This window comes from Pelodiscus sinensis, chromosome 1 (assembly GCF_049634645.1).
Source record: "Pelodiscus sinensis isolate JC-2024 chromosome 1, ASM4963464v1, whole genome shotgun sequence".
Taxonomy (NCBI): Eukaryota; Metazoa; Chordata; order Testudines; family Trionychidae; genus Pelodiscus; species Pelodiscus sinensis.
Genome location: NC_134711.1, coordinates 139,216,511 through 139,240,956, shown reverse-complemented (window position 1 = coordinate 139,240,956; position 24,446 = coordinate 139,216,511). Strand labels below are relative to the sequence as shown.

The 24,446-nt window shown below is 51.0% G+C and overlaps 1 protein-coding gene across 1 annotated transcript; it reads left to right on the top strand.

Annotated features, from left to right (window-relative positions):
• Nucleotides 1–3,162: 3,162 nt before the first annotated feature.
• On the top strand, nucleotides 3,163–12,342 carry LOC102443525 (cystatin-B). The gene is made up of 3 exons (XM_075904445.1): nucleotides 3,163–3,434; nucleotides 10,217–10,318; nucleotides 11,657–12,342. Exons 1-3 carry the CDS (start codon nucleotides 3,369–3,371, stop codon nucleotides 11,783–11,785), a joined length of 297 nt encoding a protein of 98 aa, XP_075760560.1. The 5' UTR covers nucleotides 3,163–3,368; the 3' UTR covers nucleotides 11,786–12,342.
• Nucleotides 12,343–24,446: the final 12,104 nt, after the last annotated feature.

Sequence of the window (24,446 nt, the reverse complement as noted above, 5' to 3'; positions counted from 1 at the left end):
CGGCCCATGGAGCCAGTAAGCAGACTAGGCGCTCTAACCCCAGGCAGGGGAGCCCTGGCAAAGAGCCTGTAGTGCTCCGGTAGGGAGGCTGCCATCCCATGAGGAAGGTGGCAGAGACAGGGGAATGCAGGCCCGCCCAGCTCCGTTACGTTCAAGCTCAGAGCCCCTGAGTGTCCTACGACTGGTTCAGTGGGACTCTTCCCCCACAACACCGTTAAACAAAAGCCCTTAGGTGGCTTCCTTCCCGGCTCTGGATCAGGTTCCTCCAGGTATTTGGCCACCCGTAGTCCCACCAGCTCTGGTCCTCCTGCGCACCAGGCCTTGCCAGCTCCAGGATGCTTCCTGGCTCAGCAGTAGGTCAGCGGACTGCAGCCAACAGGGCACGTCTGTTTCCTTCCCTTGTTCGGCTCCCATTGAGCTGGGTACTCTGCCTTTTGTACTCCTGCTCCACTGCTCCACTTCCAGCGGGCAGGGTGAGCTCAGCTTGGCTCTGCTCACCTGAGCTGAGCGTGTGGCTCTTCCCCCTCTGGCTTACAGGGAGGCCACACTGCCTCACTACAGGCCCCAAGGGGTCACCAGGGACTCCAGATCAAATGTCGTTAGTTTGTAGGTAAAGAAATTGTGGGAAGGGTGATTCCAATTGTCACCAGCTCACATTCATCTTGGGCTCTGGGAGTCGTCCTGGGCTCAGTCTTTGTGCAGCTTTGCCAGCAACTCTGAGCTAGTACAGTAGGTGCTGTTTTGGTGCAACAGAAGTCCTACCATTCAAGCTGACAATTCTGTTCTTTACTGTAATTACAATCAATTTGTCTGGCACTAAAATGAGGCCTGCTAGCCTGCAATTGCCAAGACTGTCTGTGATAAAACTGAATAGGACTTTTTTGTGGTGTATGAAGGCACGGACTCCAGCCGGTACAAGCATGAAATCATTTTATTGCAAGATTACAACTATCTTTATACCCTCTCAACTTCCCAAAAGTCCACATCCTGCTTTTTCACAAACTGCTTTTTCCCAGCCCCAAACACAGCATTCTCGAAGGCGTTGGCTCAAGCAGATGTGATTATTGTTGGCTCAGGACTCTTGATTACACGCGTTCCCGCTGACTCTCAGATCGTCCTCCACGGTCTGCAGCTTTTCTTGGTTTTGTCCTTGGGATGCCCTGTCATGCGGCCAAAGCACTATACTTGTAGATTCTCTACACTTTTTCACTTGACCTGTTTCTCTTCAGTTCCTATGTATATTTCATGAACTTCTATTTTCTACCCTTTACTAGAATACAAATTATGAAAACCGTGGACTCCTTTACTCCTATTGGCTTTCCCCCAGCCCTGAGTTTAAAAACTCCTCTCTGAGACCTTTTTACTTTTACACACCAATGAGACCCTGCAAGTCTGCTTGTCTAACTGGCCTTTGGGGTGGAACTAGAAGCATTTCATGGAATGCTACTGTGGAGATCTCCGACTTTACTCTTACTTAGCAGCCTAAATTTGGCATCCAGCACATCTCTCTAACCTCTCCTTACTTACATGTACCACAGCCACCAGTTCTTCCCCAGCACTGCCGATAAGACTGTTCCGATGTCTCATTGAGAGCCACAATCTTTGCACCTGGCAGGCTATTTACCATGCAATTCTCCTGATTATCACAAACACAAATATGTTTCTAATAATCAAACTCCCCATTACAATTGTCTCTCTCTTCCTAATAACTCAGTGCAAGAGGATACCATGACATCCAACTCTGGGGTCATTTCCCTCCACTCCAGCTTAACATTCTCCTTCCCTGAGACTTTCATTCTCCTCAACACAGAGACTGTATGACTGGGGAAGGAACTATTTTACTGTGTTCCTGAACATCTCCTTTATGTATCTGTCTCCCTTAGTTCCCCCAGTCCAATCATTCTGTTCTCAAGAGTCTGTACTCAGTCTCTGAACACCATGGAGTGCTTACAGCTAATGCACACGTGTCTCCATTCACCACCCTAAAGTGGCTAGTTCCCATTCTTCTGCACACTTTTTGCCTGCATTCCCTTTACTCCCTTAAGGGAGGGAGGTGTATGTTTGGTAGGTTCTCCACCTCGCTTCAAACAGAGTATGTTTGTTAGGTGTATCTGCCTGCCATGCTCCCTCTCTAAACACCTTCCCAGAACTTCCCTGTTGCTGCAGTTCCAGTCACTTAGAAGCTGTCTTTGTAAACTCCAGTTCTGTGTTAGTGTCTCCCCGTTCTCAAGTACCCTGAATGGATTAGGGATGAAAGATGGCAAGCTAGTTTCACTAGTAAACTCTCAGCCTAGCCTAGCACAGCACACAGTCCCCCAAACAGACCATACTATGTGCTTCAAGCAAGCAAGCACAGAACACACAAATTAATCCCTTTTGAGGATCTTAAAGTGCTTTGTGAACATTCATTACAAAGGGGCCACAGTGTAATTTGATATACCCAAGTTTGATAGTTTTGACCATAATCTATGTGAGCCTGAACTTCCCCCTCTGTAAAATGGATTTAACATCTAAGAGGACTTGTGGCTATTACGTTTATAAAGTTCATGAGTATTACTACATCTTTTCAGAACAGACAAAACTTTCAGTGGCCCCCAGCAAACCAGCATATTTGACCAAGTGTCCCTTGCAACATGTTTCCAGAAGTTGGCAACAGAGTAGAGCTCAGTGCAAAGTCCCCTTCTCCTGCAGCACAAGGGGAGAGGACACGGGCCTTAAAGCTTGCACCCCACAGGTATACACAATTGCACACACAACAGACTAAATGTAGGGTTAGTGCCTAGGATCAACCTGCCACATGGACCCGCTTCAGTACTGGGATCGGGGATGGGACAGCAGCTCTGCCCCTAACGCCCATTTCCGGCCCCCCCCCCGGCTTATCTCCCCGCCCCCCAGGCCAGGAGGCGGGAACGCGCTGATGCCTGGAGCCATTTCCAGCGCCTCCCACGCGCCCGGCTCTGCCCCGCCCCCTTCAGCGATCGGCAGCGGCCGCGAGCTAATTCTAAAGGTTCTTTTCAAAGCCTCCCGCGGGCGCCATGGAACTTGCCGCTGCGTGTGCCCGAGCCCCGCGCTCGCCCCGCCCCTCCCAGGGCTCGAGAGTCCCCCCCCCCCCCCGGCCGGGCACAGACTGAACCAATGGGGCGGGGGGAGCCACACACAGACCAGCGCTGGGGCCTGAGGCTGCGCGAGGTTCCTGCTGCCAACAGCTCTCCCTGCCCGGCGAACAGCTGCCGGGGAGAGGAAATGAATCGGTATCACGTGGTCCACACCCGCCCGGCCAGAGCTCACGTGACAGAATCTTTGTCACTCGCTGCCGAACGTTCGCTCTCGCTGGTTCGGGGTCTCCCAGGCGGCCCAGCTGCTGCGCTATGAAGTGCGGGGGGCTCACGGGCGCCCAGGCGGCCACCCCGGAGACGCAGCAGATTGTGGATGAGGTGAGGGAGCGCGGGCGCGCCGGGGAGCTGCCGCCGGCACAAGGGAGGAGCGGGGGGTTGGGCTCAGTGCCTGGGGGGGGGGAGCGTGCACCGCAAAATCAAAGCAGCGATTCTCTCGTGGAAACGGGGGGAGCGGAGCGGCCGGAGGCGCAGCTGCTGCTCAGGGCACGGGACGATGCCGCAGACAGTGCGCTGACCCCACGCACGTACAATAACTCTCTTTGTGCCTTCCGCTTGCTGATGGGCATCCCCCCCCTCAGGCACTTCCCCTGCAGCCCCTTACCGACTGGCCCGCCTTTCCACCACTTGTCGGGTTCCTTGTGGATTGTCAGGTCAGAGGAACCGCCAGCTCCTCCAACTCCTTTTCCCCTGCAGTTTTGTAACCCGGGGGCCTTAACTGTCAGTTCTCTGATTTTGCTAAAGTCTGCTTCTTGTAAAGTCCATTTGACTGACTTTGCTGATCTCGCTCCTTCCGGCACGAAATCCATCTTTTCCTACTTACTCAAGCTGCCTTTCACCTTCAGATTCGGTACCGATTCCTCCTTCTTGGGCAGCATCATGTGTAAAATGGCTGTGTTCCCTCCTCCCCCCCTTACTTTCTTTTCTTTCCTGGACCACAACTTGTTCCCAGTACAGAGAAAGAACTTCGTGGAGATTTTGCCGTTTACTTCATTACTTTACCACAGGTGTATGTGATTAAAGTCCCCCATTGTTGCCAGGTCCTCTGTTTTGGCTATTATTTGTTTTAGAAATGATTGGATGGTCCATAGCAGCTCTCACCCCCCTGCCCCCACACACACACATCAGTCTTATTTGTAACCCTTGTATCTTTACACAGAAACTCTCAACTTGTCTGCCTCTCACTTCCTAGACCATAGAACCCTTTTCCCTGTGAGCACATCTTCCTCCCAGGAGTGGAGATGCCTGTCAGTCACATGATTTTGTGAGTCAGTGTTTCTCTGGTAATAAAATCAGCCCCAGAGCTTCATGTGACTCTAGCTCATCTGTGTCTGTGGAGCCGGGGAGCTGTGTTGTGCTTTAGGGTGGAAAAATAAAATATGCCAAAAATGTTGCAGCATTTTCTTTTTATTTGACTTCATATTAAATGAACACTTGTAAGTAATGCACCCTGTTAATTACCCCACGATTTAGTATTCTTCAATAACATTTTACACAATATGTATAAGATATTTGTTAATAATATCCGAACCAGCGCACAGGACCTCGATACTGGTGCACAAAACAAAACTCCCTCCACTCCTGGCTGGGAAATCTTAGAGGGAACCTTGACCAGAGACTGTGATAGGTTGAGGGATACATACCCATGCATCACAAAGAAGTGAGACCAGCTGTTGTAGGCAGGGCCTACAAGGCTGCATTAGTGTTAGTATAATTAATTTGTCTTGTCCCTAAAAATGAAGTTTGAATTCATCCGTCTCCTCAACCTACTGCCTACAACAGGGGTGCAGAATAATTTTTATGGGGAGCCACTCCAAGAATTTGGAAAAGTGATCAAGGGCCGCACTCTTCCATGAGATTAATGGAGGAGGTCTAGGATGGAGGTTGGGTGCAGAAGGGAGCTTGGGGAAAGGGGAGGCAGTTGTAACCTGGGGCACTGGGCTGGGGCATTAGGAGGGTCGGATTGTGACCGAGGGCAGGGAATTGGGATAGAGGAGGGGGTGCAGGGGTTTGGGTTGCGAGCTAGGGCGGGGGGGACTGTGATCTGGGGCAGGAGATTGGGGTGATAGATCTGAGAGGAGATATGGGTACAGGAGGGGGGTAGAGGATTTGGGTTATGTGAAGTGGGGGGCAGAAGGTTGGGGACGGGAGGGACTGGGGTGCTGGAGGTAGGCTCTACCAGGAGACTTATCAGCCATTCCTGAATCTGCCTCCCTGTTGCCCCGCCCCCGCACTGTCAGCAGCCTTGTGTTCTGTAGCCCCTTGTGCTTTGTGGCTGCCTGTTTTTGAAACAGGCAGCTCCTACTGGCCAGTTTTTGTCCAGAAACCAGCCAATGGGATTGTGCTGGGGGTGGGAGCAGCTCCTAAAGCTTTCTCCCCGCCTCCCCTCCAGACTCTCAGTTTTTAAAGAAGAGCCCACCCCACAGCCACGTTTCCGAGCGGCGTGTGGGTGGGATGAGGCAAGTGGGGAGCCTGCCTGGGACTCCCTGCAGTGTCCACGGGCTAGATCCGCTGCCTTGGTGGGGTGGATGCAGCCCGCAGACTGTATTTTGCCCAGGCTAGTCTGCTTACGTGATCAGAGCACAGAAAGACAACCAGTAATTTGTGACTTCTCTCAGGTTCTCTCACTGTCTGTGATGTGAGAAAAGTCATTTCCTCGCTGTGTGCCTCAGTTTCCCAGTCAGTAAAACGGGACTAAAGATACCTAGCTCACAAGGGGCTGGCAGCCTCAAAGAAAGATTGAAGAAGTTATGAAATGCAAAATGCTTTTTACTTTTTTTATTATTATCATCAGTCACAAGCAGGTATCGTACTCTGAAAGAACCATTCAACAGACTTCCTCGCACATTGCGCTTAACATGCCTTCAGTTACACGCGTTCTACTCCCATAGGAAACGGGATCTTTGTTCCACAGGAGACTTTTAAGAGGATTTAAACAAGGGTCTCCCTGCGCCCCCTTAAGCAGAGGAGCGAATTGAACCTAGGTCTCCATCATGAGTGCTCTGAATGTTGAACTGAAAAAGCTTGATCCCTCCTCCATCTGCCTCACAATCATGCCCCTTGTTTTGTGTGAACAAGGCAGGCAGGTACCTATCTTGTTCTCATGAGAAACTATGTAGGCACCTAAATCCCTGACACCAGGCAGAGGGTTCCTGTTTGTGCATCACTGGACACAGAGAGGCGCCTTGCCTGCAGCCCAGACTTAGGCACCTGTATCCGCTGGAGGGGTGGAGATGGGCATAACTCTTCTGTCCGCATCAGCTCCTAGAATGCTGCCTCTTCGTGGCTCTCCGTCTGAGACACCTGCTCCTCCCGAATTATTGTAACGGGAACCTGGGTGCCTAGGTCAGGCTCTGTGGATCAGAGTGAGATGCTGTAAAAATCACAAATGCACCGTAGCAAATGCGCGGAGCGTGGCAATGCCTAAGGCCTTCAGTGCATCCATGCCAGCTTTTAATTTTGAAAAGGACACGGGGTTCAAAGTGGACTCGTGTTGCCCAGGAGAGGTTTTGTCGGCTTATCACACCCCTGGTTTTCAGCCGTCAACTTCAAAGCATTTTGCATGGGTGGGTTGATGTGCTTTTCCCACAGCACAGAAGGGGAAACAGACTCAGAGGCCGTAACTTTCCGAAGGTCACAAAGGAAGGTGGCTGGTTAGCTGGATGTAGAATCCAAAGCTCCTGACTTCCAGCCTCCTACCCTGGCTGCTGAGCCATGCTGCTTCCCCAGCTCACTGCCTGGCTGGAGCTAAGACCAAAGGATTAGCCTGATGCACAGCTCGTTTCCCCTGCGCGCTCCCTGACGGGCACCCGCTCTAGGCTCCCCGCTTCTCCGCCGTCACTTCCTTGGCTGGTGACATGTCCCGTTCCATCCTTTTTTCCAGGGCTGTTTTCCAGGCTGCAGAGTTCCTTGCCCAGCAAGCCAGGGTGCCTAAGCAGGCCAGTGTCTGGCCCTCGCTTTCCCTCCAGGGCTCTGAAGAGCTGCAACGGCCAGCAGCGACAGTCATCACACAGCTCCTTCTAAGCCAGCACCTCTGTTCTTCAGGTGGAAGCAACACAGAGAAAACATTACAAACAAGAAAAGAACCTGCCCACCCTTGTGCACTTACCAGAGGTCACCCTGTCTCCAGCCAGGGCTCTGGTAGGAGTCGGCCCTTCGAATCTCAAAGGGGGATTTCTGTGGTGACGAGTTCAGGACAGTCTTGGCTCAGGACGAGCAGGCCCACCAACAGGCCAAACCTCTCAGCACAAGACTGGCCGTACTGGGTTGTGCCAAGGGTCCATCTCGCCCAATTTCTTGGCCTGTCTGGCTATTATCGGCATTTTGTTCCCCAATCCGCAGCCATTGCAGCCCCCCCTTGCCTCGCTCCGGAAGTAGGACAGCCCCTGACAAATCAGCAGCACTGCTGAGTGTGAAGAGGCCTTTGGCACCCTGAAGAGGATTCTGTCGCAGGACCCAGTGCTTTTTAGTCTGGATTTTGATAAGGGATTTGTGCTACAGACGGAAACCTGCGGAGTACGGTTGGGGGTGTTCCTCTCACAAGAGGGGGAGGGAGATGAACTCCCTGCCTTGTATTTGAGTAGGAAGCTGTTCCCACAGGAGTGCAAATACTCCACTATTGAAAAGGAAGCCCTCACCATCAAAGGGGCCATTGAGGCTCCGTTATTATTTATTAGGTGCTCCCTTTGTCCTTGCGACGGACCATGCCCCTCTGCAGTGGCTACAGCACATGAAAGACACCAATGCCCGCCTCACATTGGTACCTAACACTGCAGCAATACGCCTTCTCGGTCTGACACCAACCCAGTAAGGAACATCTAAATGCTGACTTTTTCTCCCGCCCAGTGAAAGAGCCAGAATCCAGCCCCGGAGACCCAAGACTGGGTTTGCAGGAGGGGGAGTACAGTGAATCAGCGTGGCCACCCGGCCCCACCCACAGGAAGCAGAAGGGCGGAGCCAGAAGTATAAAAGGAGGACCTCCCGCCTCAGTTGAAGCCCGGCTGTTAAGCAGGCCAGATGCTCGGCCCAAGTTCCCTAGGAGGAAGGCCCCACTGCGCTGCCCTCGGCGGGAGGACTGGTCCGGGCTGCCATGATTACTGTTGAGCCCTGACGACTGGGTGGGGCTGCAGAGACTGCTGCCAGGACCCTTGCCAAGTCCTGAAGAATGGACTGGACTCTTGCCTGCCCTGGACCCAGAGCCCATGGACACGCTGCCAGCCCCTTTGCCCTGCAGCAGACCCTGCGGAGCTGAGTTGGAGCCAGGTAGGACCCCAGGAGGAATCAGGAAGCAGCCCAGGGGCAGCCAGCATGACTCCAGCAGAGGAGACAGAGGTCAGCTGGGCGGCATGTTGTGGCCAGGATCCCTGCTGACCTGTGACCTGGTTGGTGTGTTGCAGCCAGGATCCCCGCTAAGCAGCCCGCACGGCCACTGTTAGGGCCCTGGGCTGGGACGCAGTGGAGCGGCTGGGCCTGCGTCCCCCCTGCCACCCCTCACCTTGGGTGGCAGAATCCCCCAGTCGGGAGAAAACCCCCTCGCCTGTCGGCCCTCTGCCTGCAAGAAGACCTGACCCCTGCTTGGCCTGCAGACAGGCCTGAGTGTTGAACTGCTTAACTGTTTGTCTGCTGCTCCGCCCGGACCCAGGGCCTGGGCTCATAAACTGCTACTGGGCCTGTAGTCTTGCCCGAGATCCGGACTTCTGCTCCTGGAAGAGAGTCAGCCTGGTCTCCCGCTGACTGGAACCATTACCCCATACTGGGTTGGACCAAGGGTCCATCTAGCCCAGTATCCTGATTTCTGGCAATGGCCAGTGCTAGGTGCCCCAAAGGGAATGAACAGAACGGGTCATCAGCAAGTGATCCATTCCCAGCTTCTGACACAGACTAGGGGCTCCATTCCTACCCGGCCTGGCTTAATAGCCATTGGTGGACCTATCTTCCATGAATCTATCTTGCTCTTTTTTGAACCCTGTTAAAGTCCTGGCCTTCACCCCATCCTCTGGCAAGGAGTTCCACAGGCTGACTGTGTGTTGTGTGTGAGGAAAAACTTCCTTTGTCTTAAACCTTCTACCTTTTAATTTCATTTGGTGACCCCCCGTCATTCTTCTGTTATCTCCTTCATATAAAATTGGCCTTTAATCTTGAGACTCGGGGGTGATCATCAGACAATCGTCCTCTCCTCAGGGTATAGCTTCAAAAGACTGAGTTTGGGGCATCACTGGAAGTAGGGAATTTGCTTTCACCTCCCCCTGAAGAGACGCCAGCCAAACCACTTGATACTCTGTCCCAAAAGCCCATTGTTCTCTGGCACAGTATGCAGTACAGTCGGGAAGTTCTACTTCCCAGGCTTGATATCACATCTCCCCGTGTAGAGAGAAAATACAGTCCCAGCCCACAGTACTGTGTAGCCTTTGGGTTTAATACACTGGATTCCAAAGATACTCACACTTCATTCAGTGAGGCTTTTTGGGGAGAAGGCACGAAATTGCCATCTGTTAAAATCAGTGGTGGGCGACTTGTGGCCCATTGGAATTCTACGTGTGGCCCATGAGACATTTTTGTTCCTGGTGCGCACACACAGGGTTGCCCGATTCTGCTGGGTTTTGTCCACATTGGTTTTTTCTTACTGGCATTACTGGAGTGACCACACGTACAGCAAGGGCACGTGAAGTGAGGTGCAGGCCGATCGCACACAACACTGAGTGTAATTGCTGAGCGCTCCCTCTGTCACCAGTTAAAGAGGGGCTGCTTTGCGGGAGGTTCAGTCAGTGCAACCCTCAAATTCCGAGTGCCCAAGCGCAGACCACAACACTGCCCTAGCCCAAGAGAACATCTCGGTTAGGACAATCTTGTGGCTCGCTGGGCGGAAGGAGGGCCACTCATGCAGCCACTCACGAGCCTAGGTTGCCCATCGCTCTGTTACATCCTGCTGTATGGAACATCTCCTACTTCAGCCATTCTGTTTTGGAGATGCGGGAAGTGCTACATGTGCACAGATGCCCCGGCAGGGTGACCTGTACTGATGGAAACACTGATCGTGGGGCGCCTGGGTTCCAGACTTTGCATCTGCCTAGACTGAGCACTAAAAACTCTTCTGTTTCCTTAAGGTGAAGCTTCAGGTGGAAGAAAAAGAAGGGAAGAAATTTGAGGTCTTTAATGCTGTGGAATTTAAAACACAGCTGGTTGCTGGAATAAACTACTTCATCAAGGTACAGGGCAGTGGGGAACAGGGTCTCAATTTGAATCTTATATGCATAGTAATTAGTTAATTACAAAGAGCTGCCTGTGATTTGGCCCTTAGAATGAGTGCCACAGAGTAAAAAGGGCTAAAAAGTACTAACTGTGTAAGCGATTACAGTTCCACCGCTTACGTGGTTAAACGGGCTCTGCGGGCTGCCAGTCCTGTGGGCTCCCAGCACAACTTACCTCACCGGCTACTGGCAGCTCCAATCCTGCAAGAGTTTAACCATTCACCGAAACCAATAAACATCAGTATATCAGACACCCAGTTAAACTGCTACATCCATATCCCAGAGAGACTGGACCCTTTAAGAGGGAGTGGGGTGCAGCACACCTGTTACTCATCAGCCCTCCCTCGGTTGGGCTTAAAAGAGGGCCCTGTGCGGGGTGGGGGTGGGGGCATATTGGCAAGTGAGAACTGTTTGAGACCAGGAGAGAGCGAGAGACCTGGAGAGTCTAAGGGGATACGGAGAGGGACAGGAAGCAGCAAGGAAGATCTGACAGGAGCTGCTTGGCAGAGAGCCGAGTTTAGAAGGAGACCAGTAGGTGTGAGCTGCTGGAGAGGAGCTGGGAACCCCCCAGACAAGCAGAGGTCTCAGGCAGCGTCCCCTTGTCCAAGGGGAAGAGCTAGCTCAGTCTGGGGAAGCTGAGCCTGGAAGTTGAGGGTTTTGCTGGAGGGTGGATTCCCCTGAGCAGGGTGGGGTAGGACGGGCAGGCGGGTGGGCCTGGGGGAGTGGAATGCTGGAAGAGAGGGAGCCCTGGGGAGAAGACCTGAGCCAAGGACTGTGGGAAGACTCAGGTATCGAGCCCCTTGGATTAGGGCAAAAGGAGCTGGGAACAAAGCGTTCCCAGGTGGGGACTCACTGGGAGTGCCCCAGAAGAGGGCGATGGGAAAACCCAATGTACGTTTGTCTGTTGTGACACCAAACAAGCCACTCTTCCCTAGCGTGGCACCGTGCACCAGCCATGTGATTAGAAGGCATTGTAGGGTTTGCAGTCCCAGCTTAGATTAGACTAGAGCATTTCCTTCCATTAATAAATGAACCCCACCCTGGGCAGGTAAACCAGTAGGATGATCCTCATATTACAGGTGGGAAACAACCTTTCTGTGCTTGAGTGACCTGCCCCAGGGCCACACAGTCAGTATGTGAAAGAGTCAGGAAGTGAGCTCACCTGTGCCCCAGTAAGAAGATGGCCCCTCCTCAGCGCCCCTTCCCCTATCCCCAAGCGCGCCCGTTCTAGAATGCCCTGTCCCTGGAAGGCTTTTTCCCCATGTCATACACTGTCCCTTTCTTCTTACCTTTCAGGTCCATGTTGGCAATGAGGAGTTCTTGCACTTGCGGGTGTTCAAAAGCCTTCCTCACGAGAACAAACCACTGAGCCTCGCCAGCTATCAGAGCAGCAAGACGACGCATGATGAGCTGGCTTACTTCTAGGGGGCTCTTTGAAAGAGCCCCTCTCATGCTTATAGGATGCAAAGTGTTTCTATACCGATGAAAATGTACTTAAAAATCTTGTCTGACAAATTTTCTACAGCTTTCTTCCTTCCTCGCCATCCCTAACTCTCCTCTCACACTCGTGTAAAACAGATGTAGTTCCATTGAAATCAGTAGAGTTATGCTGGTGTAAATTCCATATAAGTGACTGGAGAAGTGAGCGAAAGAGGAAGGGAGTGTAACCAGTACAGCTGTGACGTGGGGCAGAATATGAATTAAAATTTCTCCTAACCCTATGACAGAAACGGGATGTTCCTCAGTAAATCACATTTGTTCTCTGCATATTGTTGTTAGAGAGCTAAGGATGGAGGTTTACAACACCAGAGCAAACTTGAAAAAGTAAAAAGAAATAGGATCACAGTAATTTGAAATAGAAACTCTTCCTAGGCGATCAGATCCATCCCCCTGAATTGGTAGAAGATAGCTCCTAATACAGGACATGTCAAGTATAAATACAAGTGTTTCTTCACCAGATCTGAATCAAAAATCCTTATAAGGCATTAAAACCATATAGGCACTTCTAAACAGATAACATTTCAATGGAAGTTACATGATCTATTTAACGGGTATTTCACTCTGGGTACGTCTACACTACAGCGCTAGTTCGAACTAACTTAATTCGAATTAGTTAATTCGAACTAAGCTAGTTCGAACTAACGCATCTAGAACTAAAAACTAGTTCGAACTAGCGTTTTGCTAGTTCGAACTAGCAAGTCCACATTGAGTGGACTCTGAACAGGGCTTAAGGATGGCCGGAAGCAGTGCCGGCAGGGCATAAAAGGAGGACTTAGAGCATGGAGATGCTGTCTCAGGCTAGCCGAGGGCTGCGCTTAAAGGGTCCCGACCCCCACCCCGGACACACAGTTCTAAGGGGTGCCCCGCTTGCAAAGAAGTTCTGGCTTGGAGTGCCCGGAGTACCCACACTGGGCACATCACACCACTCGGCCATCAGCCCGGCTGCACTTGCCGCAGGCTGCCATCTGGGGAGAGGGGGCAATCGGGGGGCTGCAGGAGAGCTTCCACCCCCAGAAGCCCGCAGAGCCAGCCCAGTCCTCCCCATCGGGGGCTCGTACCCCATTCCTCCCTCACCTCCTTCCACTTACCCTTCCCTAGCCCCCCTTCTTATTGATGTACAAAATAAAGATAACGTTTCTTCCAACATTGACTCTGTCTTTATTGAACAAAACTGGGGGAGACTGGGAAAAGGAGGTGGGAGAGGGGAAGAGAAAGGCTGGGAGAGGGGAGGGCAACTAACATGATCAGGGGTTGGGAACAGGTCCCAGATGAAGAGAGGCTACAGAGACTGGGACTGTCCAGCTTAGAAAAGAGGAGATGGAGCGGGGACAGGATAGAGGTCTCTAAAAGTAGGGGTTGGGTGGAGAGCGTGCACTCAGAAAAGTTCTTCCTGAGTTCCCATAAAGAAGGACTAGAGGACACCAAACGAAAGGAATGGGTAGCAGGCGTCAAACTAGTAAGAGAAAGTTGTTCTTCTTCTTCACAAAGCAAATAGTTAACCTGCGGAACTCCTTGCTGCAGGAGGCTGTGAAGGCTAGAACTAGAACAGAGTTGAAAGAGAAGTTAGATCAAGTGATGGAGGTTGGGTCCATGGAGTGGTATTAGCCAGGGGGTAGGAGTGGTGTCCCTGCCCAAAGTTTGTGGAAGGCTGGAGAGGGATGGCACGAGACAAATGGCTTGGTCACTGTCTTCGGTCCATCCCCTCCAGGGTCCCTAGGGTTGGCCACTGTCGGCAGACAGGCTACTGGGCTAGATGGACCTTTGGTCTGACCCAGGACGGCCATTGTAAGCTCAGGGCTCAGGGTCGGGGGTCTCAGTGGACCCCCTTGATTTTCATGCACACCTGTTCCTGGGTGGCCAGGCTGGCAGCTCTCCTGCCCTAGACGGCCACTTTCCTGTGCCTAGTGCGGAGATCGTGGACGAGGTCCACGATGTCTGCACTAGCCCAGGAAGGTGCCCGCCTCTTGCGGTCCAGGGCAAGCTCCCGGGAGCCGCCAGCCTGGTCCGGGCAAGAAGGGGTGGGCTGGGGGGGCATCGGGTGTGTGGCTCTGTGCCGTGCCAGGTGCAGGGTCTGCTAGCTGGGTGCTGGCAGGCTTGCACCTGGCACCGGCACCGTAGCCAGCCCGTGCCCCTTTAAGGGGTTCGGGGCCGGGAGGGGGGCATAGAGTTTCCCTGGTGTTGGCCAGAGTGGCCACCAGGGAAACCTGGGAAGGGCTAGCCTCCCACTAGTTCGAACTAAAGGGCTACACAGCCCTTAGTTCGAACTAGCTAGTTCGAACTAGGCGTTAGTCCTCGTAAAATGAGGTTTACCTAGTTCGAACTAAGCGCTCCGCTAGTTCAATTCAAATTCGAACTAGCGGAGCGCTAGTGTAGCGCCTATTAAAGTTAGTTCGAACTAACGTCCGTTAGTTCGAACTAACTTTGTAGTGTAGACATACCCTCGGTTTTCTTAGCTGTTATGGCATGGCCCTGGTCAGCTTTCCACAACACTTGGGAGGGGGCACTGTGCATCCTTTCTAGAATACTCCTCATGTTCTTGATTCATTTCAGGACTATAGTATCAATGCATTTTTTTACAACCAGCTGCCAATCCTCCTTTTCAACTGGGCTTGGAATGGGCTAGTGCAGGGGAAAAGTATTCCCGTGAAGTGCTTGAATCTGGAAAAAGCTATTGACTGAATTCCAGGGGTAGCCATCTGGTTGTGTGTGAGGGGGAAAATTGTGTGGGACTTTGTGCAGGTTGTTGAAGCCTTATATGTAGGTGCAACAGCACCTGAAGTTCCGACTGGTGGTGAAGCAGATGAGCTATCATTAAAGTTGGAGAGCATAAGGCATCAGCACAGAACCCTTTCTACCTGTCCTAAATACTCTCACGAGACACATCCAGAAAGAGGCACTTCGGTGTGTGCTGTATGAAAATGGCGTTCTCTGCAGTGAGACGAGGATCTTGCTCAAGGGAGAGATGTTTGAAGAGACATGAGCTCAAAATATGCACACAAAGTACAAGGGTGTGTAGTTCCAGTAATGTGAACGCTGGAGAATTGTCCTTGAAACTAGATTAGCAGACAGGACTGAAATTTCCAGATTTAGGGCAAAATCTCCAGAATTTGGGTTCCAGAGACTTGGGCAATGGAAGACAAAAGTAGAGCTAGGATAATAAATCCCTGCTTCTAATGGGAAAAGATAGGTGGTGCAGAATGTGACAGGAAGATCTTGATAAGGTTAAAAGGGAAAGTCTACAAAACGGTACCTCTTTCGGTTTCAATGGATGACACTGAGTGTTGGACCACAAAGAAGGACCATGAGCAGGTGATCTGTCTCACAGAAATGTGAATGTTGAGATGGATGAGTGGCCTAAGCAAGAAAGACTAAATATATGTTAGAGACATGCTCAAAATAACATCCTTAAATAAAAAAATGAGGCAGTGGAGGCCCAGATGGTTTGATGGTGTACATCACAGTCCTGGCAACTATATGGGTAAGAGAGTCCACCTGACCAAGATTGACCAAAAAAAGACAGGCTGACCCAACAAGAAGCGGTGAGATGTCAACATAAAGGAAGGCTTGTTAGCCAATAGTGTGATAAGAGGATATGATACTGAACAGAGCACTGTGGAGGAAGAGAACTTATAGACTGGACCCCATTTGATGGGATTAAAACAAGGAAGAAAAGTGTTCTTCATTTGTTAGTTTAATGAGATCTTGAGTAAGGCTGAACTAATGTGTAGCTCCAATTTTGAGGATGTTCCATGAGGAACCCCAAGAGGCTGGATCACCTGTTCTTCAGAAAATGACAGTAAAAGCGTTCAGACCATGTTCCGTGTTGTGTTTGCATGTATTGTGCTCTGAACTGTATATTCATGAGAAGGAGAAATTATATTAATATAATCCTGGCCTGGTAACATGGTATTCAATATTATAGAAATATTTTTACATACACAAGACAAATTCCAGAACCTGTCTGGTGAACTTGTCGGCTATGTCTACACTCGCGGCTTCTTGTGCAAGTAATATGCAAATGAGGCTCGGCGATATTCCACGCTTAGCCTCATTTGCATATTACTCGCACAAGAAGCCGCGAGTGTAGACATAGCCCTGATGGGTAAAACTGGTGATGCTTATCTGTCAGCACCCTGGCTGCAGCTGAGGTCAGAGAAAATTACTTCTGCTGAGTCATTCAGGCAGAGGAGACTAATTGGTACATGATGTCCCTTTGACTGTTCTTTGTGAGTGGCCCATTGTATTTCTTTTTCGGGATCCTTAACTTGATTTATGTTCTAGATTTGTTTAACGTCTTGAAAAGCTGGTATGAAAGTGCCCCATTGTGCTGATGTAATATAATGTGACACATGAATCAGAAAAATTCTGGAAACAGACATAGGAAGCAATATATGCTGGCATCCATATGCACCAACCATCACATTAGTTAAAATCAGCTCCTGGAAGGCCATTTCTTAGCCCTATGAAGATTATGGAAAATCAATCATTGTGACTCAAATGAACTATGAGAAGCTGTGATATACAATGTAGCTTGAGACATTTCCACTGTGACTTTCTCCTCTGTTCTGGGAGATGCTCTTAGGTGAAACGGGATGATGTCAGTCTCAAAAAATGTTATGGGGAATTTACAATACTCTGGATGCAGAGAAAGAAATTATTCCTGGATCAGTGTTGCTACACAGTAGCATACGCCTTACCTGCCCTTGCTCATGCAAGTCTTTGTCAAAATCTGGGATGTTGAGGTCAAGGAAAAGTACAATAAAAATGATACATGAAATATGGTGTGACAGTTAACCACAATGGATTTAAACAAGGGCTGCTGCTAAACTTCCTTAGCTATGGAGTCCCAGAAGAAGGCTGTATCCATTATTGATTTTGTACTTTTTGAATTTAAGGTACTTCCCTTCTAATGAATTAATGCAAGAGCCAGATTCCAGAGACTGGTTAAAGAGGAATCAGCTAGATCGATATCACTAAATTTAGTGAGTCATAGGGTATGTCTACACTACAGAGACGTAGAGACGTTAGTTCGAACTAACTTTCATAGGCGCTACAGTAGCGCTCCGCTAGTTCGAATTTAATTCGAACTAGCGGAGCGCTTAGTTCGAACTAGGTAAACCTCATTCTACGAGGACTAAGCCTAGTTCGAACTTACTAGTTCGAATTAAGGGGTGTGTAGCCCCTTAATTCGAACTAGTGGGAGGCTAAGGCTTCCCAGGTTTCCCTGGTGGCCACTCTGGCCAACACCAGGGAAACTCTATGCCCCCCTCCCGGCCCCTGACCCCTTAAAGGGGCACGGACTGGCTACGGTGCCTGTGCCAGGTGCAAGCCTGCCAGCACCCAGCCAGCAGACCCTGCACCTGGCACGGATCGAGCCACCCACCCGATGCCCCCCAGCCCTCCCCCTCTTCCCAGGACCAGGCTGGCGGCTCCCGGGAGCTTGACCGGGACCGCAAGAGGCGGGCACCCGCCTGGGCTACTGCGGACATCGTGGACCTTGTCCACGATCTCTGAACTAGGCACAGGAAGGTGGCCGTCTAGGGCAGGAGAGCTGCCAGCCTGGCCACCCAGGAGCAGGTGTGCATGAAAATCAAGGTGGTCCACTGAGACCCCCGACCCTGAGCCCTGAGCTTACAATGGCCGTCCTGGGTCAGACCAAAGGTTCATCTAGCCCAGTAGCCTGTCTGCCGACAGTGGCCAACCCTAGTGACCCTGGAGGGGATGGACCGGAGACAGTGAGCAAGCCATTTGTCTCGTGCCATCCCTCTCCAGCCTTCCACAAACTTTGGGCAGGGACACCACTCCTACCCCCTGGCTAATACCACTCCATGGACCCAACCTCCATCACTTGATCTCATTTCCCTTTCAACTCTGTTCTAGTTCTAGCCTTCACAGCCTCCTGCAGCAAGGAGTTCCACAGGTTGACTCTTTGCTTTGTGAAGAACAACTTTCTTTTACTAGTTTGAAGCCTGCTGCCCATTCCTTTCCTTTGGTGTCCTCTAGTCCTTCTTTGTGGGAACTAATGAAGAACTTTTCTGTATGCACCCTCTCCACCCAACTCCTGCTTTTAGAGACCTCTATCCTGTCCCCCCTCCGTCTCCTCTTTTCTAAGATGAAAAGTCCCAGTCTCTTTAGCCTCTCTTCATATGGGACCTGTTCCCAACCCCTGAACATTGTAGTTGCCCTCCCCTCTCCCAGCCTTTCTCTTCCCCTCTCCCACCTCCTTTTCCCAGTCTCCCCCAGTTTTGTTCAATAAAGACAGATTCCATTTTGGAAGACACGTTATCTTTATTTTGTACATCAGGAAGGGGGGCTAGGGAAGGGTAAGTGGAAGGAGGTGAGGGAGGAATGGGGCACGAGCCCCCGATGGGGAGGACTGGGCTGGCTCTGCGGGCTTCTGGGGGCGGAAGCTCTCCTGCAGCCCCCCCAATTCCCCTCTCTGCCCAGATGGCAGCCTGCGGCAAGTGCAGCCGGGCTGATGGCCGAGTGGTGTGATGTGCCCAGTGTGGGCACTCAGGGCACTCCAAGCCAGGACTGGTTTTCAAGCGGGGCACCCCTGAGAACTGTCTGTCCGGGGTGGGGGTCGGGACCCTTTAAGCGCAGCCCTTGGCTAGCCTGAGACAGCATCTCCACACTCTAAGTCCTCCTCTGATGCCCTGCCTGCACTGCTTCCGGCCATCCTTAACCCCGCTTCAGGGTCCACTTAATGTGGACATGCTAGTTCGAATTAGCAAAACGCTAATTCGAACTAGTTTTTAGTTCTAGATGCGTTAGTTCGAATTAGCTTAGTTCAAATTAACTAATTCGAACTAAGTTAGTTCGAATTAGCGCTGTAGTGTAGACATACCCATAAGGACTTATTTTCCATAATCTTGATAGGGCTAAGAAATGGCCTTTTTTTAGGAGCTGATTTTAACTAATATGATGGTTGGAGCATATGGATGCCAGCATATATTGCTTCCTATATCTGTTTTCTGAATTTTTCTGATTCATTTGTGTGTCACATTATATTACATCAGCACACTGGGGCACTTTCATATCAGCTTTTCACTAAATGTCGTGGGAGGTGTGCAAAGCACGGGTGCAGAAGGTATTGAGAAGGGTGAGTGCAACAGAGATCCCTTACCTGGCTCTTTCGGGGGACAGAGGGACACATACCTAGCAGATTTGCACCCTAGCAAAACTGAGTAAGCTGCAAATTGCAAGGCTCAACCCCAGCTTTCTGAAACAGTCTGGGAAGGTGCCATCAGATTGTGAGAAGGCCCTGCATCTGCTGGTCCGTTCCGGCCTTATAGCCAAGGCTGAGATGCCTGCTCCATCCTACTGTGAATGTAATTGCTCATGTGAGCCTTGCGGAGCATTGGCTCCTTGTGCCCCGGCACATTTGGGAGCTCTCTTGCATGCTCCCGCGTCCCATACCAGGGCCTTGTTCTGACAAGGAGTGTGAAGCAATGCTGGGGTTCTGGTGGAGGCCTGCCTCGTCGGCAGAACTTGGCCTGGGGCAGGCTCACTTAGCATCTTGGCTCCAGCGGTGGTGTGGGACAAAGTGCCCTCTCTTTTTTTTATGTCCATGTGCAACAATAAAAAGGTGAGCATATAAGAAAAGGCATTCTGCACACGGGCAGTGTGGGGTAGCAGTAGTGCCCAGAGGTTTGAGGTGTAGGGGGGCTCAAGGGTTAGGGCAGAGGTTGGGGTGCAGAAAGATGAGGGCTGTGCCTGAAGGTGCAGACTCTGGGGTGGGGACAAGGATTGGGGGTTCAGAATGCAGGCTAGGGGTAAGGGCTGTGGCAGAGGGATTGAGTGAGGTGAGGGCTCTGGGGTGGGATGGGCTAAAGAGTTTGGGGTGCAGGCCGCCCCGGGGGGAGAGGATGCCCACAGTAGCTCAGCACCAGCTTAGAGGAGCTTCCCTAGTACTGCAGCAGTTCCAGCAGGCCTGACTGGTGGAGGGGCTCCTGTCCCCCAGAGCGGGCAGTTCTGGGTTAATCTGGGCGGGGACCTCTCCACATGCCTCCAAGTCCAGGGCAGCCCCATAAGGAGGCCGGTGGGCAGAGGCACCTCTCCCCCAGCCTCAGAAGCTCTGTGCCGATGTCAATGGGGAGAAGTGAGTCTGTCACCCAGTCACAGTAGCTCAGGATTAAGGCTAGCAGGGAGAAGCACCTCCCCCCCCCCCTCAAAACTGCAGCTGGTTTGGGGCGGGAGGCAGCTCTCCCTGCTGCAGTCTGGAGTCCCTGCAGGGGATGCTGGCACACAGCTTAACAGAAGCCCAGGGACAGGCACACTGTAGATGGTGGACTGAGCCGGTCAGCGGTGGGATGTGCTGGTGCTTGTTGTTGCCAGCCATGAGAAGGGCGTGGGGTTGGGTCCTGGCCTGTCAGAGTGGCAGGGAAGTTTGCTGTGTGATGGTGGATGATGATGAGGTAGTTGTAGACATCAACTGTGAAGCTGCAAATGATATTTTTCACGGCAGGGGGCGGTGTTAATGGGTGTCCTGGGGAAGGGTGTGACTGGGTGACATGCTGCGTTTCTCTGCTGAAGATGCTGACCAGAAACCCCGTGTGCGCAACCTGAGTGATATGTGAATTCTGGGAAGGGGAGGGGAAGGGGACCAGACCTGCTCCATTACTGGCTGGGTTCATTTCTTCTACAGCCCACAATTCTGAGAGCAGTTAAATATCCCCCCCCCCCTCCAAAAAAAAAAAAGACTCAAGACCGCACATGATTTAAAAATTAGCACTGTCAAGTGATTACTCAAAAAAATTGTGTTGTTAAAACAATAGAATACCAGTTATGTAAATGTTTAGAATGCTTTCTACATTTTTTATATATTAATTTCAATTACATTACAGGATACAAAGTGTACGGTGCTTGCTATTTTTTACAGTGCAAATGTTTGTAATAAAAACTTCAATTCACCTCATTAGAGTACTGTTTTGCCATCTCTTCATCAGGAGAACTGAACTTATGAATGCAGAATTAACAAGAAAAGAATGTAACATTTCAGAGTTTACAAGTCCACTCAGTCCTACTGCTTGTTCAACCCCTCTCGCAAACACGCATTCAGTTGCTGAAGCAGGCAATGACTTATGGAGGAGGACGCGGGGGTGTCTTGCTGCTGCTTCTGGAAGGGTGGTTTCTGACACTGGGCTCCCCAGACTCCCCTCCTTTATACTGAGCAGGGTGGGCTCCATTCGGCTAAGTGAGCCCTTCTTTGCAAGGGAAGGTGGATTTTACCTCAGGAACTCATCATCCTGCAGGGGAGGAGAGGCTGGTACAGGCAGGCTGAGCTTGCCAGGTGCATGCTCTCTTTGGGGGTAGCACCGAAACTAGTGGTTTGCTAGGAGCAATGGGGCACTGTGCAGAGGGGTGGGTCCCAGGCATGAGGACCAATCGGGCGTGGGCTGGCCAGTTCTTTCCCTGCCCAGCCCTCCCCACTTTTTCATTGCACCTGGCATGTGTCCCAGCTGCAAGACAGAGCAGAGTGGCAGCTCCTGCCCGGGGCTCAGCTGCAGGCCAGCGGAGACGTGCTGCTGGGGCCAGTGCTGGTTTCAGAGCTGGCCAAGCAGCAGTGGGGTGCAAAGCTGGCCAAGCAGCAGTCAGCCTCAGCTGGGGGAGGTGCAGAGCTCGGGGAGGGGAGCGATCAGCCCCGGCAGTGGGCAGAGTGGGCCTGAGGAGGGCTCAGGCCCAGCTGCAGGTAGCACGGGGCTTAGGAGAGGGGGGAAATCACCATCCAGCCACAGATGAGAGTGGCCCAAGGTTGGGGTGTGTGACCCCGCCATGGGCACTACAGAGCTCAGGGGCTGGGATAGTGGGGCCCAGCCCTAGCAGTGGGTGGCCACAGGAATCAAAGTGGGATCAGCCTCCAAGCTTGGAGGGGTCAGCTCCAGCCCCGGGCATGATGGAACTCGGGAGTCAGCCCCAGCTGTGGGCTTAGGGAGTGAAGGTCAGTCCCTGAGCTAGGGTAGGAGATCAGCCCCAGCAGGCACAGGAGCAGGAGGGGGGACAGAGGTGAGGTTGGCTGCAGGCTGCAAGGGGTGGGATGGGCATGGGGAGAGCCCCAGAGGCACGGGGAGGGCAGCTCAGGTGAGCTGTCCAAGGGAGTTGCAGCTCCCGTTAGCCCCTGGCCACCCTGGTTTCACCTTTAAGAAATTTGGGACAGGGTGTGTGTCAAGCTCTCTACTTTGCTGGAGCCAGGATGAGAACCAAGCCCCTTCTCTTCCCATGCTCTGGGGTCTGAGCTTAACAGGGGTTATTCTTCACAAGGAAGGTGTTCATTGTGCTGTGCAGGAATCACTCGCATCCATGGCGTTTAATTGCCAGCCCTGCTAGAACTCCCACAAACTCTGTGTCTAGCGCCCAGAGCCTCAAAAGTTTTCAGGCCTTTAGATCCCACTGTACCCATAATACCTCTGAGGCTCTGGGCCTGGGGCCCTGACTCAGCAGTGCTGCCCCTGGCAATAGCAACAGGGGCCACACCTCAGATCAACCCTTGGTTTCACGCTCTTCCTCCTGTGTCTCCCTCCAACCCCACCCATCTGCAACTCACCTTAGGGGGGCGAGGAAACCAGCACAGTATGTTATGTGCCATTCCTTAGCTATGCACCAAGCTGTGGATGCCAGATCTAGGGCTGATGGTCTTGAGACAGACACCTGCTTAAGAGCGAAAACAGATCGTTTGAATGTGTTGATGGTGCTGGTATTCCTGGAAGCAAGGTGCTGGTAAATACCACAGTGCAGTTTACATATTAACTTATTGACTTCTTACAATACACCAAGCATCAAGTTGCAAATTCCCATAAGCTGCCAGTGCGATACTCAAGGTTACTAAAGAATGTATTTACTGCAGTGATTCAGGGAACTTCTTCATCCTGAAAATGGGAAATTTACAATATAGCAAAAAGTCCCACTATTGAATTTGGGCACTTTGATCTTGTACATTAGAAGCGACTGGATCGGCTTTTAATATGTGTTTGCAACCTTGGGAGCTGTGTTGCTCCCAGGATGTAAGAGAGACAAAGTCAGTGACGTAATATATTTTGTCTGGACCAAATTCTGCTGATGAAAGATACAGGCTTCTGAGCTAGTAGGTCAACAGAAGGAAAAAAAATCAGGGCATGTCTACACTGGGAAATTATTTTGAAATGAAATAATAATAACTCCCAAAATAGCTATTTCAAAATAGCATGTCCACACTACATGGAAGCCTTGAAATTAGCCCGAGGCAGACTCCTTTAACATGGATGCACCACCTTGACTTAGAGCCACAGGAAGCACTGGGGAGTAATTACTGGGAATGACTTGGGGGAGTAATTATTTTGAAATAGCAGCAGTGGAGAGTTGACAAGAATTGACAGCTCCAACACAGAGTGTGAAAAGTGTTCACCTACTAGTGACTTGGGTGGCTTTTCTGGGGGAATGCTGCTCCAGAATATTAAAAATGCTTCACAAAGTATATTAAAATTCTGCATACGTTATATCTCAATATGTGACACTATAATAATGCCAGTTTCAATTGTTTTGGTAATTTAGTTCAAAATACCTGTCAGAAAGTTTGTCTTATAGTATTTCCCACATCCCTCAGACAAGTGAAAAGACTGGGGGAGTCTGAGAGAGAGAGAAGGAGCCTGGAAGTGAACCTGGAGGACTTTTAGGTGTGGGTGGGAGAAGTATGGACTCATTTCTTTGGAGGGGCTTGTTCAGGAGTTAGGGAACCTTCCTCATGCAGACCCTGACTGACCCCAAGCCTGTCCCACTCATTCAGGCACATCTGCCCAGTCTGTGGATGAATCTCTGTAACATTTCCATATAACCATGTATCATGCTCATATAACTTTCTATTAAGAGAAACTTTGTAAGTCCTTTGATATTTATAGATGTATCTGTGGCTACGTCTACACTGGCAGCTTCTTGTGCAAGAACTCTTTTATGGAAGCATTCTTCTGCAAAAACTCTTCCACAAGAGAGCGTCTACACTGGCATGTGCTTTTGCGCAAGAGCATCCATGGCAGTTAGATGCTCTTTTCCGCAAGAAAGCTCTGATGGCCATTTTAACCATAGGGGCTTCTTGCGCAGGAAATTCACGTTGCCTGTCTACACTGGCCTCTTCTGGAAGAGCTCTTGCGCAAGAGGGCTTCTTCCTGAGAGGGAGCGTCAGAGTTCTCACGCAAGAAGCCCTGATTTTCTACAGTACAATGTCAGTTTACTTACACAAGAATGCACGGCCAGTGTAGACAGGCAGCAAGTTTTTGCACAAGAGTGGCCGTTTTCGCACAAGAACGCACCAGTGTAGACACAGCCTTTATATTAAGCCTTCTTATAGAATCACTTGTATTAAGAGAAACCCTGTATCCTGTCTTTTCCATAGAAACTTTGTATCAAGCTCTTTATGCTATAGGTCTTAGGAATAGTTAAGGTAAAGAAAAATGTCTTTTGCTAGGAGTAGAATAGATCTTTCCCCTTTCATTGATTGTCCTGTTGAAATGAAAGAGGTGTGAATGGAGAATGAAAGGAGATCACCTCCAGCAGCAGTTGCAAGGGTGGAGAGGGGCTGGGAGCCAGATCCAAGACAATACCTGTGAAGTGAGCTCAT

What these genes read in the sequence shown, in the direction of transcription:
- LOC102443525 (XM_075904445.1), top strand. Translation starts at nt 3,369, where the DNA reads ATGAAGTGCGGGGGGCTCACGGGCGCCCAGGCGGCCACCCCGGAGACG. An exon ending in CGCAGCAGATTGTGGATGAG is followed by an intron (nt 3,435 to 10,216) that starts GTGAGGGAGCGC and finishes TGTTTCCTTAAG; the next exon opens with GTGAAGCTTCAGGTGGAAGA. An exon ending in GAATAAACTACTTCATCAAG is followed by an intron (nt 10,319 to 11,656) that starts GTACAGGGCAGT and finishes CTTACCTTTCAG; the next exon opens with GTCCATGTTGGCAATGAGGA.